The sequence below is a fragment of the Typha angustifolia genome, chromosome 11 (assembly GCF_048772165.1).
Source record: "Typha angustifolia cultivar Huaian chromosome 11, ASM4877216v1, whole genome shotgun sequence".
In the NCBI taxonomy this organism is placed as follows: Eukaryota; Viridiplantae; Streptophyta; class Magnoliopsida; order Poales; family Typhaceae; genus Typha; species Typha angustifolia.
In genome coordinates, this window is record NC_133249.1 from 12,403,190 (window position 1) to 12,419,352 (window position 16,163).

Genomic DNA, 16,163 nt, shown 5'->3' on the forward strand with positions numbered 1-16,163 from the left:
AGGGAGGCCAACATTAGGACCTTGGCGGCTATCCTTGATGAGGGTGGATTTGTCTCCCATCAATCCACTCCACTCCCTTAGTGACTTGGATGAGGCTAATCATGTGGTCACATCAAATCTCTCCAATGTGTCGACCTAGCCGATTTCAACCTTTGAAACATTAAATGCTCCCGCTCATCCTAGCCTAGGTATTGAGCATTCAATGGTGCATATCGAGACACCACTTGCCAGGGCCACAATTGAGAGGGACAAACCATGCCTTCAGACTCCCCGAGGGAGCACTATAGGGAACGATAACAGCCACATATTGTCGATAGTTGGGATTGACGCAGCCAGCTATCCTAAAGCAATTGGAGCCATTGATAATCTAACACATCTGAAAGAGAGTAGCATTAAGTGCACAAACCCTACCTCTCCTCCCCGTGCATGCAAAGGTGAGGCGTATGTGAAACTAAAGCTTGCTGAAGGCGGAGGCGATATCACCATCCTGAACCTGCTCTCCCCAAGCAAACGGAAAGCCACTTCTTTACTCTCTTCGCAAGCCAAGCGATCTTTATCCACTCAAACCACCATACAAACACACATAAAAGACGATCGTTAACATCGAGCGACATGGAGGAGTTCGTCGCTTGGGCAACAATGAAACTCTTAGCTTGGAATTGCCGAGGATGCAAAGGTTCCTTGACAATTCAAAACCTCAAGAACTTCCTCTGTTGCACCAAATCAAACATGGACTTTCTTGCTGAAACAAAGTGTGTTAAGACGAAGGCAACTCCCATCATTTCCTCTCTTCCTTTGTATAACAACTTCATTGTCAGCTCTACTGGAATCTCGGGTGGCTTATGGCTTCTATGGGACAAAAGCATGGTTGTGAATATTATAGAAGTTAGCTCAAACTTCATCTTTGCTCGCATCAATGGCACAACTCCTAATCTAAGCTGGGTCTTGGGGTGTATATATGGAGACTCGAATTATTTCCTAAGCCAAGAAAAACTAGCTACCTCTTTGCTGTGTTGGAGACTTCAATTGCATTGCTTCCTAGATTGAAAAGGAAGGCGGAATCAATGGTGGCATTGCCAGAATGAGAGAGTTTACCACTTGGATTGACAAAGCTGGACTCATGGATCTAGGATTTGCAAACCCGGCCTTCACCTGGTCCAACAAAAGAAGATCTTCCTACAATTTAATCAAGGAACGACTCAATTTGTCCTCAACAGCCCTAGCTAGTGTGCTGCCTTTCTTGGAGCTTGGGTCCTCCACCTACCAGCGATATCCTTTGACCACAATCCTATCCTACTCGACACCATTCCAACGACAAAGAGAAAATAAAATTCAGATTTAAGGCATGGTGGCTCAAGGAGGAGTCCTTCCTTCCCTTCTGTAGAGACTCTTCGAGGACTCCTACAATCCCAGCAACACCATCAGCTTCAACTTTGGGAAGCTAACTTGCAAGCTTCGCTTGGGCTAGTAGACACTCCAACAACCTTCATACCAAGATAAAATAAGTGGAACAAGAAATCATAGTACAAGCATCGTCCTTATACCAAGAAAAAAAGAGAATTCGAAGGTAGTTAACAACTACTGCCTTATTAGCATGTGCAATACAACTTACAAAATCATTACCAAGCTTCTTGCTTTGAGGATGAAGCCGTTGCTTAGGACGAAGGCAAAATCCAAGCGCTCTTTGTAGGTGAAGTTGCTTAGGTAGTTAAGAAGATCTCCATCAGCCTAGCAACCATAGCGGTGCTGGACAAAACATACTTATATGGATTCACTCCGCAACAGGAGAATTCTCTGTTAAAACTACCTTCAACTTGCTCTCAAATGGTCCAGCTCCTCTTCTTGCGAAAACAAACAAAAATTATGGAAGTCTTTATGGGGGTGCAAGCAGATTCTGTCAAGAGTGCAAACTTTTATCTATTGGTGTCTAAATGGTGCCACCACAGTAAATGAGGTCATAGCAAGACGCCTACCTGAAGTGGATCCCACTTGCCCTGTGTGCCAATTTGCTGCTAAGAGCATTGAGCATCTCCTCTTAGGGTGCAATTTTGCCTGTCCCACCTAGTTCGCGAGCGATCTTGGGCTTACACTTAACAATGTGCTGGACCGCCTAGACAGCAAGATAATATTATGATGGAGAGGATGAATCTGGACAAGCTCATATACATGTTCACCTTGATGTGGGAGATTTATAAAGCAAGTAATGACAAGGTTTTTAGAGGGATAGATTGTGCTCCGATCTCGATGCTAACGACTTTTAAAAGGAGTAGTGTCAGCACTAATGCTCTACAAAATATGGAGCTTCATGCCGTGTCAAGCCTGCATCCCTCATAAATGCCTCAAATTAATGACCTGATCTGTTGTTGGATAGACGCATCATGGAGGAGGAACAACAAAGAAGGGCTTCGCATTATTCTCTACAAACATTTAGACTCATTCTGTGTGGCCAAAAGCATTCACTTAGAGCATTGACATAGTGCACTAACTAGAGAAACGCCATCATGGAGGAGGAATAGCAAAGAAGGGCTTGGCATTATTCTCTACAAACATTCAGACTCGTTCTGTGTGGCCAAAAGCATTCACTTAGAGCATTGACATAGTGCACTAACCGGAGAAACGCTAGCGCTACCTGAGGGACTGAAGACGATGGCCAACTTTTTGAAGCAAGAGGACTATTGGATTTTCAACTATTCTCTTAATATGGTGAAACTATTAACAAGTGAACCGACAACACTGAATGATCTATATACCCTCTAGTGCTTGAATATAAATGATGGATTTCTAGTTAATTACCTTAGGATTAAGGTTTGTTTTAAGAATCATGTAAAGAATGAGGCTCATTGGTTAACTAGTCAGGCTTCTCAAGCTTGCATAACTAGAGTCTGGACTAATTCATCAACTGAAGTAGTATATAACACATTCCCAAATGAATATTACAAGTCTATAGACGTCAATTTAAAAAAAAAAAAGAAAAGAAAAAAAGGGATCCATGATTGTAATCTTATTTACCCATCTATTCAATAATCAATGATCAAAATCAAATCTTACGTAGCTATCAATGTTTGAAAAGGAAAGAGATTGGATTTAAATAACAAAGAAGGTTATCACGAGTTCAGAATCGGTTTGTAATGGTCCAAGGTGAATGTCAGTCAAAGTCCATCATTTTGGCCCCCTAATTAGCAATTTTATTATTTTTTTCTATATCTTTGTTATAGAACTCGGGATTTGATTTCGTTTACTTTTAGATCGAGTTAAGTTCTTGATTCTGGGTCGAAACTTTCCATAAATGAAGATGCATGATTTGGGTTTTGAGTCTTCTCATCTTCTGTTAGTTTAACAACATTTAGTCTTGTAGCCCTACGGCCAAAATAAACTCCACATCGAAACATTTTGTATATGCAAGGCCTGATCTCTTCTTCCGCTGCAGCAGTCTCTAATGGCTCCACTTTCCGAATTGAACAAGGAAACAATTAGGATTTGGTTACTACAAATACTAATAGTAGGAAGCCACTAAGAATAGATTCTCATTAATGAAAGGATATTTTTAAGTCGTTCCTTCGCTGGAAACGACGAGCCAAACGCTCAATACCAACGTCGGCTTCCCCGTAAACAGTTTTAAGTATCAGGGATGTCAACGGTAGCAAACAACTTGTTAATTCGAATATACATGTCTTCTCATTCTAGACAATCCGAACCCAGCTCAAGCGATATAAATCAACTCCAACGTTAATTATCTATCAGCCGTCAACGGGACAAATCCGTCAACTAGGATTAGAGAAATTGGCAGCCAGTTTTTATTCTTTTCTATATATACATATATACATAACCCTCGTGTATACCGCTACTTGGCGATGTGCAAAGATATAAACATCAATCCGTTATTACTTTAGGGAACACAGGAACCACCCCTTCTATGCCTCCATAACATGCTTATGTATTGATACTTTGGAGAAGAGCCATGGCGATCTACCTCTACTCCGAGACAGAAGTATTGTACTTCGCCCTGATAGGTTTCTTAGCAGGCTCTATTACAGTTCATGGGCAGCCCGGTATGTATTCTTACTACATTAGCATAACCATCATTATCAAGTTCTCTAAACTAGCTGGGGGATCTGAAGTTTACTCTAAGCATTTTTGAGGAGATGGTAAATCTGCTTCTCTATAGATGGGAGTTGTATGTAATTAGACATATGAAACGTTAAAAAGAGATGAAAGATAGTAGCTGTTAAAGATTTTGCAGATCTAAAAAATGAGAAATTAATGTTAAATCCGAATATCAGAGATCCCATGGACGAATCTCAATATGCATTTAATGGTTAAAATTAGGGTATAACTTTTTTCAATGCTTTCTTTTCGTCATTAAAAGATAATAAGTTATGAGTGGTAACCCATGCATGTTTTAAGCTCGCCATGCACTACTACTACGATACAAGCTTATGAGTTTGTTGGAATCTATAAAAAAATCCACCTTGTGTCTAGGTTAAGGTAAGTCATTATGTTTGGAAGGGCTACTACAAAGTATTATAGCAAAGGGTAATTCTATGGCTTCCTCTGATGATCACCTGAAAAGTCTACTGATAACTAATACTTTCTACGTGTTAGTGGTAAGAGTCTAGCCTTTTATTCTATGATCGATTAATGAGGAAACGGTTTAATCAAGCCCATCAGCTCAAGCTACCAATAACTATGACTTTCTCCATGCTTGTGATAAGAGCGTTGACCTTTATTCTATGGTTTAATAGTAGGAAGAAGCATCACGCAAAATAGGAAATCATAGAAATGAAACTAAAAAATCAATTGAGGGAACAGCTGATATGTTTCATTAGTGGCTAGACAGCAATCGACTTTTGTATTTCGTTGTTAATCATAGATCGTGATATATAAGACAAGACAATGAATGATTTTCAGATTAATTTACTTTATAATCACATTATGGATCTCTTGTTGCTGTTGCTTGGAAGTAACGTCCACTTGCTGTAGCATATGTTGTTAATTTCTCCGAATTAACGAGATGCATCAGCAATTGATAGTGTTCATGTTCTCTCCTGCATGTAGGCTTTGTGAGCATCGACTGTGGGACATCCCTAGATACCAGCTATACAGACAACAGCACAGGGATAGTATACACTCCTGATTCCCGGTACATTGACACTGGGATAAACTACAACATTCCTAAGATAAACATAACCGATTATTCGTACCCAAAACACGACCTTCCTAAGAAAGATTATTCGTACCCAAAACAGTATGAGGATCTTCGAAGCTTCCCAAATGGATCTCGAAATTGTTACACCATCAACCACGTGAATCAAGATGGCAAATATCTTATACGAGCCGGCTTCCTCTATGGTAACTACGATGGTCGACAAAGTGCAAACTCCAGTACTCCATTACAATTTAAACTCTATGTAGGGGTTAATTTCTGGGATACCGTGAGAATCACTGATGCAACTCACCTCTATTTCAATGAGATCATAACTATCGCCACAGCGGACTACTTCTCCATCTGTTTAGAGAATACTCAATCAGGAACTCCGTTCATATCTGTTCTTGAGCTGAGGATGATTGACAATCCAAATGTCTACTCAAATGTGACTCCATCCACCTCGCTCGTAGTATTCGACAGGGTCAATCTGGGAGCATATACAACTGCTGATGTAGTGAGGTAACCTTGCTTTTATTTGTTCATTTATAGTGATGCATGTCTTTAGTTAATTAAACGATAAAAAGACCAGCATGCTAGCTGATACGAGTTAGGAATTGCAATTTGCTGAGATTGATCTAGCTTGAATATGATAAAGAAGCATGATACCTGATCGAGTTATATTGATGGGCATGGATGGCCATGTCGACCGACACGAGGCGTGCCGGTCGGCACTTGACATGCTGGCGGCGTACCAGCACGTGGCACGAGGGGTGCCGCACGACACCTCTCTTAATAGCATTACCGTTCACCATCGACCTCGTCGCCGATCGCTAATCACCGCTCGTCATCGTCGTCGCTTTGTCGGGTGCCTTAGCTCACCATAGAGAGAGAGAGAGAGGGGTTAAAAACTTAGTTGTGGATCTGGATCCGAACCTCTTCTCTCTCTTGATCTCTCTTCCTTCTCGGGCAGGCTAGGGTACCCGACGAAGCGACGGCAATGGCGAGCAGCGGGCGGCGATCGGCGAGCGATGACGACTGCAAAGGCAAAAGTGAGTATCCCTTACATTTTTCTCTCATTCTCTTACGGCACAGTCGGCAGGTGCCGCCACACGTGCCGTGCCATCCGTGGTCAGCACGGTTCGTACCTATGGCACGACCATCATTGTTGATGGGAATAAAGATCTAGTCGCTCAATTCTAGTTTACCTATTAGAGGAGGCAACACTAGATAACTAATGGAGGAGGCAACACAGATGATGGTACGAGAAGTTTGATCCATGCGTTCGAACGCACGACAATCTATTTGAATGCATGGCATGTTTCACACCTCATTCGAACAGACATTCGTACAGACATTCGTACAGACATCAATATTTGTATCTTTGTTCAAACAGACTTCGATGCGATCAAACAGTCGTTGAACTCAGAGTACGACTTAGGAGGTTGAATCAGTTAGTGAAGATTAAGTCATTGAGTCTATCTTAGTGAATGAGGTTTTAGTTGGTTTAATATATAAGTTAAGTCGCCTTGAATCGTTGGATTAATTAAGATTATTGTAAAAGGAGTTATAATTTGCTATTTTGGGCAAGCAATAAGATATTTTATTCTCCTCCTCTTTTCTCTCGAGTCGATCTTACTAGCTAGTGCTAGGTTTACCGATTTCTTTTCTCTATTTTTTTCTCTATTTCACAGTTATTGTATTACTTAGTAGATATGTCAGGTTAGACCCTATCAATTAGTATCGGAGCATGCTTGATTGGCTTTAGTACTCAACTTGTCATAAGGTCATAAAGGATGTTGAAGACATGAGCAGTGACTATAAGGGTGAAAATGGACCGGATATAGATTGGATAGTGTTCAATTCATATCTGAATCTATATTTTGGATCCAGATATGGATAATAGATGGATAGTAAAATTTTGAACAATATCTTAACTAAATGAATATAAATAATTTTTGAATAGTAGATCAGATCTTAAATTGATGCAATCCTAGGAAATTCTCTCCAATAATTGGGTCATGGCCAAATTTTAGACAAATGATGACATTCTTTTGAAGATAATTAACACGAAATATTAAAAGTTTTAAAAATAAATAAATTTTTTATATGTCAAATACATATAAATTTAGCAAAATTAATCTTTGGAAATAATATAGAGCACATTATTAGTAGCAATATATTCGATACTAAATAATCGTATCTGAAAAATTATATTTGACTCGTATTTGTATTCGAATTTTTTTTTTCAAAAATCGTACCTGTATTCGATTCTATATCTTCGATCCGAATTGAGTGGGATAGCTAAGTCCGATCAGAATTAATCCTTCCTTTTTCATCTCTAGGCTGACGGTCAATAACTGTCTTGATGCGCTAGGAGTGGGTCTCCATTAACAAGCAAGAACATACTTGTAACATAGGGATACCATATAGGCAGTGAATCATAGCATCAATGAGGTGAAGAAGCAGATGTTGCGTATTACGGAGACACTAGTCCGGCTAGAGGCTAGACTGATCTCTGCACATTTTAGGATGCGTGAGGGCGTTTAGGTGAGGGAATTCAGTGCCATATCACCCATTTGGACTTTTCCAAATTGTCACAGTAAGATCGCATTGCTTGGTTATTCAAGACGGAGGAACACAGCCAGCGAAATGAGTGAGGCTTGTCGTGTTCCACCTGTTTGGACATAAAAGTGCTCATCTTGAACCTAAACTAACTTCTCATGGCCAGCCAGCGCAACGCAACTCGAGGTGAACGAAGTTGGCCGAACTACCTTCGTACTTTAATAGAATAGGCATGCATATATATATATATATATATATAGGTTACACATGAAGAAGTAATATACATTGTTTGTCAACCTGTAAACTAATAACTTAAGTTTAAATTGAGACCCCAGTTTCCACACCAAACCCTTTAACCACATGATTCAGTTGATCAAACTGTAGTTTGCTAAGACTCTCTATATTAATGTTTTGTGGACAGGTACCCAATGGACGCTTACGATCGCCTTTGGCTTCCGGTGATCTATCAAGCTGTGCCTCGTAAAAATGCAACTAACGACGTCCAGAAGAGGCCCGAGGACACCTTCCAAGTGCCACAAGAGGTCATGAATACTGCATTCGCACCAATAGATAACTACCTGTTTTTTTCCTGGTACTCAGCGAGTGGAGACGATCGTCCTGTGTATTATATCTACATGCACTTTGCTGAGCTCGAGACTCTCCAGAAGCCCACGATCAGATCTTTCGACGTCTACGTTAACGATCAACTGAAGATAAGCAATTTCAAACCTGACTATCTTTTAGCAAGTCACGTTAGCCTCACCTCCAACCTTGACACGGCAACCGAATATAATTTTAACATAACACAAGCGGCTGCTTCCACCCTTCCACCAATTCTTAATGCCGCAGAGATATACATATCTATGCATCTTATCAATGTAGCAACTTATAGACGAGATGGTACGTCATTACGGACATTAAATATTATCAATTATTAACGTCATATATGCTGAAGCTCTGTTTATGTTTTTGTCGACCTTTTATCAGTTGAGGGAATGATGGACCTCAAAGAATTGTATCATATGAAGATTTGGCAAGGTGATCCATGTGTTCCTCAGGAATTTCATTGGGAGGGCGTTACTTGTACCTTTTCTGGTTCTAATCCTCCTAGAGTTACCACTTTGTAAGTACTAAGAATTATTAAATGATAAAGCATATCTCCCCTCTCCATCTTTCTTCTTTTTCTAAATAGTGTGTAATAAATACTTAAATACTGTCGCTAATTAATTGGAATGTTCTTCAGAAACCTTTCTTCGCATGGATTGACTGGTGCAATACCCAAAGCTCTTGCGAAACTTAAAGCCATTAAATACCTGTAAGTGGCAACGTACTTCTCCAGTTTATATCTATAATTCTTAGTATATGTTAGCAATTTTAATTAAATTAGTTTGATAAAATTATCTGGAAGGCTTACATTGGCTCCTGTTTAGGGCTCTGTCGAACAATAATCTATCAGGCTCGATACCAAGTTTCCTAGCAGATTTACAGTCCCTGGTCATGCTGTAAGCAAGCAGATTCTTTTCATATACAGGTAACAACTATGTTGATCATCAATTAATTTTGGTTTTGCTGCAGAAACTTGTCAGGAAACCAACTTAGTGGTTCGATCCCAGACGCTCTCCTTCAAAAGCAAGCAAAGGGCTTGCTTGAATTAGAGTACGTCTTTCTTCCTGCTTTAAAATTTAGCTATATGTAGCCAATATTAACTACGTTATTCTTATTTTTCCTCTTCCTTTTGGTGGATGCAAGAGTTGGCAACAATCCGAACCTGTGTCAGCCCGGGAATAAATGTACTAGCTCTCCAGGACCTGTTGAAAAGGGTCCAACGATTCCTACCACCATTGTCATAGCAACCGTTACTCCAGCAGCTTTCGTAATATTAATCATAATCATACTATCGCTGGTATTTCTCTATCGAAGAAGGACAAGAACGACGCCGAACCGTAAGTTGAAATAACCAGTCATCATCTCCATTCTAACTTGGTGACTATAAGTCTTATGTAGATTCTCCAACTCGCACATGTGAACTAAATAATATACGTAATTACGTACAAGTATGAAACAGGATAATAAATATCTTCCTTTGATTTTTACGTAGCTTTCATGCAACCACAACCAACAGAAGGTGGGGTACTTCTCGACAGGCCTTTACGATTTGATCAATTCACATATCCAGAGCTGAAAGAAATCACCAAGAACTTTGAACAATTCCTCGGTGAAGGAGGCTTTGGAACTGTTTACCACGGTTGCTTAAAAGACCGGGTGGAGGTTGCAGTCAAGATGTTGTCTCATAATACATCGGCTCAACGGACGTTTCAGGCTGAGGTACTTGTTAAAGGAATAATATATCGTTGGTCTTCTCTAATTTCTTAGACAGATTAAGTTTTTGGATTAACTAATTATCTAGTATGATATCAAAGAACTATAAGTTAGTTTTATTCTCTAACTCTTATTATTAAGATATGGTGAATTGCACTTATATTATCTATTATCAATCTGTGCATGATATTAAAGTTCGCACATGGGTCGGGGGAGTGGCACGGTAAATTAATTATATACATTGTGGTTCCTTATCTGATTGCTTAAACTTTTGAGTTAAATCTGGTGATAGGAAGGGAGACGATTAGTGGATGGTGTGTTAGGAGCTAATAATTAATTTGTCCTTTCCTAATATAATGCTGTATAAGATTATCCATTTGTTGCCCGACGGACTCATGAATTCTTTGGGTTGCAGACCTTGCACCTCTCAAGGGTTCATCACAGAGGACTAGTGACTTTGATTGGCTTTTGCAAAGATAGTAACCATCTGGCTCTTGTTTATGAATACATGCCACAGGGAAATCTCAAAGATCTTCTCAAGGGTATGCTTTTTTTTTTAATAATGATGAATTATTATTTAAGTTAAATTCATCAAATTTTAATAGCTAGTTAATTTTGAGGGGTACCAATGCAAGCATGCCCCTTACTAATTAACAATGCTACCTTTTGGATAAATGGAAACATTTTCTTATTGGTATCACTATTTCCCCACTAACTTAAAATTTCTTCCAAATATTATTATTTTTCCATAAAGAACAAACTTCAATTCCCGAAATAGCTCTAATAGAGTATAAATACAATGTTATGCAGACAAAGCTGGAGAGACAAAATTCTTATTAAGTTGGAGAAAGCGAATTGAGATAGCAGTGGGCGTAGCAGAAGGTGTCTTTACATTGTGAGGTTTACCTTGTAATTCGATAGTTTTATTTAGAAGCTTAATTTATTGAGCAGGACTGGAGTATTTGCACAATGGATGCACCCCACCTATAGTTCATGGAGACGTGAAGACCAGAAACATCCTCTTGTCTAGTGATCTGAAGGCTAAGCTTGCAGATTTCGGGCTTTCTAAGGCTTTCCGCAGCGACGCTGACACTCACATCTCGACCAACGGCATAGCTGGCACTGAAGAATATCTAGATCCAGAGTATGTTATTTCTCTATCTTTGCATCTAACTACGCATCAAGCACGTTATATATACACTGATTTGATTGTAAACAGAATGACTCATGGCAACATATCAACCCTTGGTAGCTAGTTTTTACCTCCTTCTAGCTCCACCTCTTAAGCTACTCCGTCACTGTACGTTGATGGAGGTGGTTGTGAGCTGGTGAGAGAAACTAACTAGTTGATAAGTTGTATCATATTCTGCTTCTAAATAGTTTACACAACGTTTCGTAGAGTTTCTGACCAAATTAGGTCTCCTTCTAAACTTATTTGCAGTCCACTCTTCAAACTTAACACTAAAAAAGGTGACTTGCAGAGAATTCAATGTTTTATTTTTAAGCATAAAAAGCTAATCTCAAAGACAATTTATTCTTATTAAAAATGTTTATAAAGAATGAAAAAATTACTCCTTAATTTATATTTATTTATTAAATAAAAAAAATTTAATTCAGATCTAGATAAAATAAATACAGATTAAATTTTTTTATCCTCCTCACTCTCCTCCTATTAATATATTTATATGCAAGTCCTATGTAAAGCATTAATAAAATTAATGTTTTATATCTACATAAAAAGCCGACGAGTTCAGTATTTTTCTAACAACACATCTGATGGCCGATGATGTGTTTAAATTGGTCATCTTTAGGTAATAAGTTTAGAAGATCTATTATTATTTTGATAAACAAAATTTATGAGGAGCCCTAGAGTTACTCTTCCACTATGTACGAGCATCCATCGGACAGAAGTGATGGATCAAAACAATCATTAATTGGAGAACGTATTAATCCTTCTTCCGGAATAAAATCTATGCAACATGAAACAGAATATAAGGCTGCTAACAATTGTTATGCAGGTACAAAAGGACCTCCAAATTGACCGCGAAGAGCGACGTATACAGCTTTGGTGTTGTTCTCCTGGAGCTGATCACAGGCTTACCTGCGACGGAGAAGTCACGGGTGCAAGAAACATGCAAAGGGGACGTGACAAAAGTCGTCGATCCGATACTGCAAGGCCAATATGATACCGACTCGGTTCGGAAGGTCGTGGATGTAGCGATGAGGTGCACGTTGCCGGCAGGCTGGGAGAGGCCAAGCATGAGAGAAGTGGTGGTGGAGTTGAATGAGATCTTGGATAAATTACCAGAACTATCGCGCTCGGTTGTGTCCGCTTCTTCCATTCAATGGGTTTGGTGATAGGAGTCTTTGTCTGTGGAAATTAAGTGACACTTATAATATATCCTTCTATATATATTTTAGAAGGATATATTATAAGGTTTCCAAGGACAAAATATTGTAAGTATTTTTATTGATGCATACGAGTATATCTACAAGTTTTCATAAGATTAAATTAGAAATATTTTAAGATTTACAATATTTAAGTTATGCCTAGAAAAAGTTCGAAGTCGTTCGAAGATATAAAGACATAATTTTGACTATTTGAATGCATTCTGAAAAATATTTGAAGTCATCCGAAAATACAACTGATTATTTTTAGCTATTCAAATGCATTTAAAATTCAAGTCAGATTATTCAAAAGAAGTCATAGCAAGTTTTTCACAAATATCATCCAAAAACCCCTCCTGGTGCATTTAAATGGCTGCAGTGTTTCTTGAAAGCCAAGTTCCAATATTCTCATGTTGAAATTTCAAGAAGGTCAAGATGACAAAGACCATTTATCATTCTCCGAATAGAATTTTCATAATATTAAAAATTCAAAGGAGCTTCAAACATTTTGGGGATGAATTTTCAAAACATTGAAAATTGTATTGAATGCTCAGATGCCTTTTTCACTGTGAAATTAGGGTTTTGGATATTCCACGGAGGAGGTGCTGATTTTGACTTAAAACATTGACATAATTTTGTCTTTCATTTGTTTCGTGATTGTTGCTATTTTGAGGGCTACTAAGATAGATCGTTCAATCTCGAGCATTATTAAGGTTGACAATTAAACAAGGAAAGCAGTACATTAAGATTGAGTCAGTTGGATTTTTTAGTGGCAATTCTCATACAAAAAATCTATCTAGATGTATTTAAAATATTTTATATGAGAATATATAAATTTAACACATACTATATAAGAGTTAGAATGAGTTAAAAGATATCTTCTTCATCAATAGAAGGATGTTTAAAAGATTTTATAATATTTCAAGCAGTACAAAGATTATTTTTAAAATGTTCAAATGGTATCATAGTAGTTGGAGCCAGATGAAAATAAAACATATGAGTGTTTGAACGAACTCTCCGCGTTGACCACTCGGCCGCTCAAATGGACCATCGGACGTTTAAACATCTTTGGTAGAGAGCATAAAATTGTAACATATCTGAATGACCTTTCAAGCATTCGAATGCTCCAACCGAACCTAAACCGTTTCAGTCCAACTTAAATTAGTTTTTCATTTTTTTTTTCTCTGCACATATAGAAACCAAATATCCCTAAACACTAATTGAAAAGATTTGAAGTCCTACAAGAGTTTTATCTAAATGTTCGTCATGATCAAAAGAGATCCATCGAAGTTTTTTGTTTGATTGTTGCTGGTTTGTTCCTTAGAATGAGTTGATATTAGTAAAGAGTCTAGTGATAGTGATGTGCCAACTCAAGGAGACTGAGGGAAATTTATTCTGTTATGAGTTTGTTATTCTGTTAAAAGTTTATTTTATGTAAACCAATGGGGAGTTGACATATACGAGTCATACCGTCAATAAATAGTAGAGGAATGATGGAGAACCAACAACAATAATAATAAAGTTCCTACAAACCTCTCTCACTCATTTTGTCTAAGAACATCTTCATGGTATTAGAGCTCTAAAGATTCCACTTCTTCTTCGACAGGCGAGATTCTTCATTGCCAAATCTTCTTCGCCAGACGAGATCCTTCATTGCTGATCTGTGGAGCTCCTCAAGATCTTTTTTCTTTTTCTCTTCTATATTCTCTGAGTGAAGATCTCCGGAGGCCATTCTATGGCATCTTTTGACTCTTGTGATTTCAAACATTTGTAATCTAGATTCAGTAAAATTGTCTGCATCAAATTTGTTACTCTGGAGATCTCAGATCATTCTAGTATTAAAGGGAAACAACTTATTTGGTTTCATTGATGGAAGTTGTTCTTGTCCCCTTATAATAAAATTTCAGACGCTTGTAGTAATCTGATCAACAATCCAAAGCATGCAATCTGGAATCATCAAGATCATTTTGTCATTTCTTGGATAAAAGCCACCTTATCTAAAAGTGTACTCTTTTTTGTTGGTAGGTATGGACCACCATTAATAAGATATTTTCTTCACAATGAAGATCAAATATCATTCACCTGAAGACTCGACTACAAGCACTTAGAAAAGGTGATTCATCTGTTTCTAATTACTTACTAAAGTTTAAAGCTATTTAAAGCTTCTGCATTACAGATTCTAGCTTGGCATCATTTGTGCTTCTGCACTCTTCCGGTCTCTGATTCTAATCTGGTTGTACAAGATCAAATAATCGAACTGCAAGAATTTACATATATAGAGGCTCTCAATGGTTTACCTTCGAAGTATGCACCATTTTGAACCTCTATTTGCATTTGTGCAGGTTCTATAGAAATAGAAGAGTTATACACTCTTCTTTTCAATGAAGAGGCTCATCTTACATCCTTACATCAGGATTCTAATCTGGTTAGTACAGCTTTTGCAGTTTCTAAGTCAAATAATCGAACTGTTTTCAAGAATTATACATCAAAGAACAGTGACCAAAACAAATTTAGAGGCTCTTTCAAAGGATCCAAGCATGCATCCTCTTTCAAATAAAAATGTGAATCATCAATCTTCATCCAATCAAACTACCAACAAGCAGTTTTGATCACATCAGCATTTCTTTAATCCAAAGACCCCTTGCCAGATCTGTAATAGAACCGGTCATTCTGCTCTTGATTGCTACAGTAGAATGGATTTCTTTTTTTAAGGACTGTTAAGTGAAGGTGATGGTAAACTTAAGAGAAGAAGATTGTTCTCTTAACACAAGATGAAAACATAGCCGGAAGACCATGAGATTGCACCGGAGTCGACATTGAAAACATAGCCGGAAGTACTCTTGCTATCGTCGGTGCTTCCACCCCAACCACTATCATAATAACCAACTAAACATGAATTGTTAGTACTTTTATAAGTAATACCTTCATCCAAGGTACCACTAATAAATCTTAAAATTCTTTTCCCAGCATTCCAATGACATCTTCTTGGTGTTTCCATAAATCTGCTTAAAAGACTAACAGAGTACAAAATATCTGATCTTATACCTGTTAAGTACATGAGACTACCAACAAGACTTCTATAACGAGTAGCATCTACAGATTTATTATCACCTTGCTTGCTTAATTTTAAGCCAACCTCCATTGGTGTGTTTATAGGTGAAGCACCTTCCATTCGGAATCTCTTCAAAAGATTCGTTGCATACTTCTTTTGTGAGATGAAAATTTTGTCTCCACTTTGTTTAACTTCAGTGCCAAGAAAGAAATGTAGAAGTCCCATGTCTGTCATCTCAAATTCAGGCATCATGCTTTTCTTGAAAGCTTCACAATAATTTGGACTATTGCCAGTGAAGATCAAATCATCAACATAAATGCATGTAATTAAAAACTCACTATGTGTACCTTCTTTGATGTAAAGAGTATGCTCAAATGGACACCTCTTGAATCCATTTTTCAAAAAATATCCATCTATGCGACTATACCATACCCTTGGTGTTTGCTTTAAGCCATACAAGGCTTTCTTCAACTTGCATACTTTATGCTCTTCACCTTTTTTCACATAGCCTGGAGGTTGATCAATATAGACCTTCTCTTCAAAAACACCATTCAAGAATGCTGATTTGACATCCATTTGATGCACTTTCCATTTATTTTGAGCTGCCAAAGCCAAAACCATGAGAATAGTCTCAAGTCGAACAACAGGGGCAAAAACTTCGTCGTAGTCAATGCCATACTTTTAATTGTAGCCTTT

At 38.0% G+C, this 16,163-nt stretch overlaps 1 protein-coding gene across 1 annotated transcript; it reads left to right on the plus strand.

Annotated features, from left to right (window-relative positions):
- The first annotated feature begins 3,958 nt into the window (after positions 1-3,958).
- On the plus strand, positions 3,959-12,385 carry LOC140770609 (probable LRR receptor-like serine/threonine-protein kinase At1g05700). The gene is made up of 13 exons (XM_073111863.1): positions 3,959-4,049; positions 5,056-5,665; positions 8,130-8,608; positions 8,696-8,831; positions 8,952-9,023; positions 9,139-9,210; positions 9,284-9,364; positions 9,458-9,651; positions 9,807-10,033; positions 10,443-10,569; positions 10,838-10,909; positions 10,979-11,171; positions 12,046-12,385. The coding sequence occupies exons 1-13, from the start codon at positions 3,959-3,961 to the stop codon at positions 12,383-12,385; spliced, it is 2,694 nt and encodes an 897-aa protein (XP_072967964.1).
- The last annotated feature ends 3,778 nt before the right edge of the window (positions 12,386-16,163 follow it).

Coding starts and splice junctions, on each gene's coding strand:
- LOC140770609 (XM_073111863.1), top strand. CDS start 3,959: ATGGCGATCTACCTCTACTCCGAGACAGAAGTATTGTACTTCGCCCTG. Junction 5,666..8,129: donor ACAACTGCTGATGTAGTGAG/GTAACCTTGCTT, acceptor TTTTGTGGACAG/GTACCCAATGGACGCTTACG. Junction 10,034..10,442: donor AACGGACGTTTCAGGCTGAG/GTACTTGTTAAA, acceptor TTTGGGTTGCAG/ACCTTGCACCTCTCAAGGGT.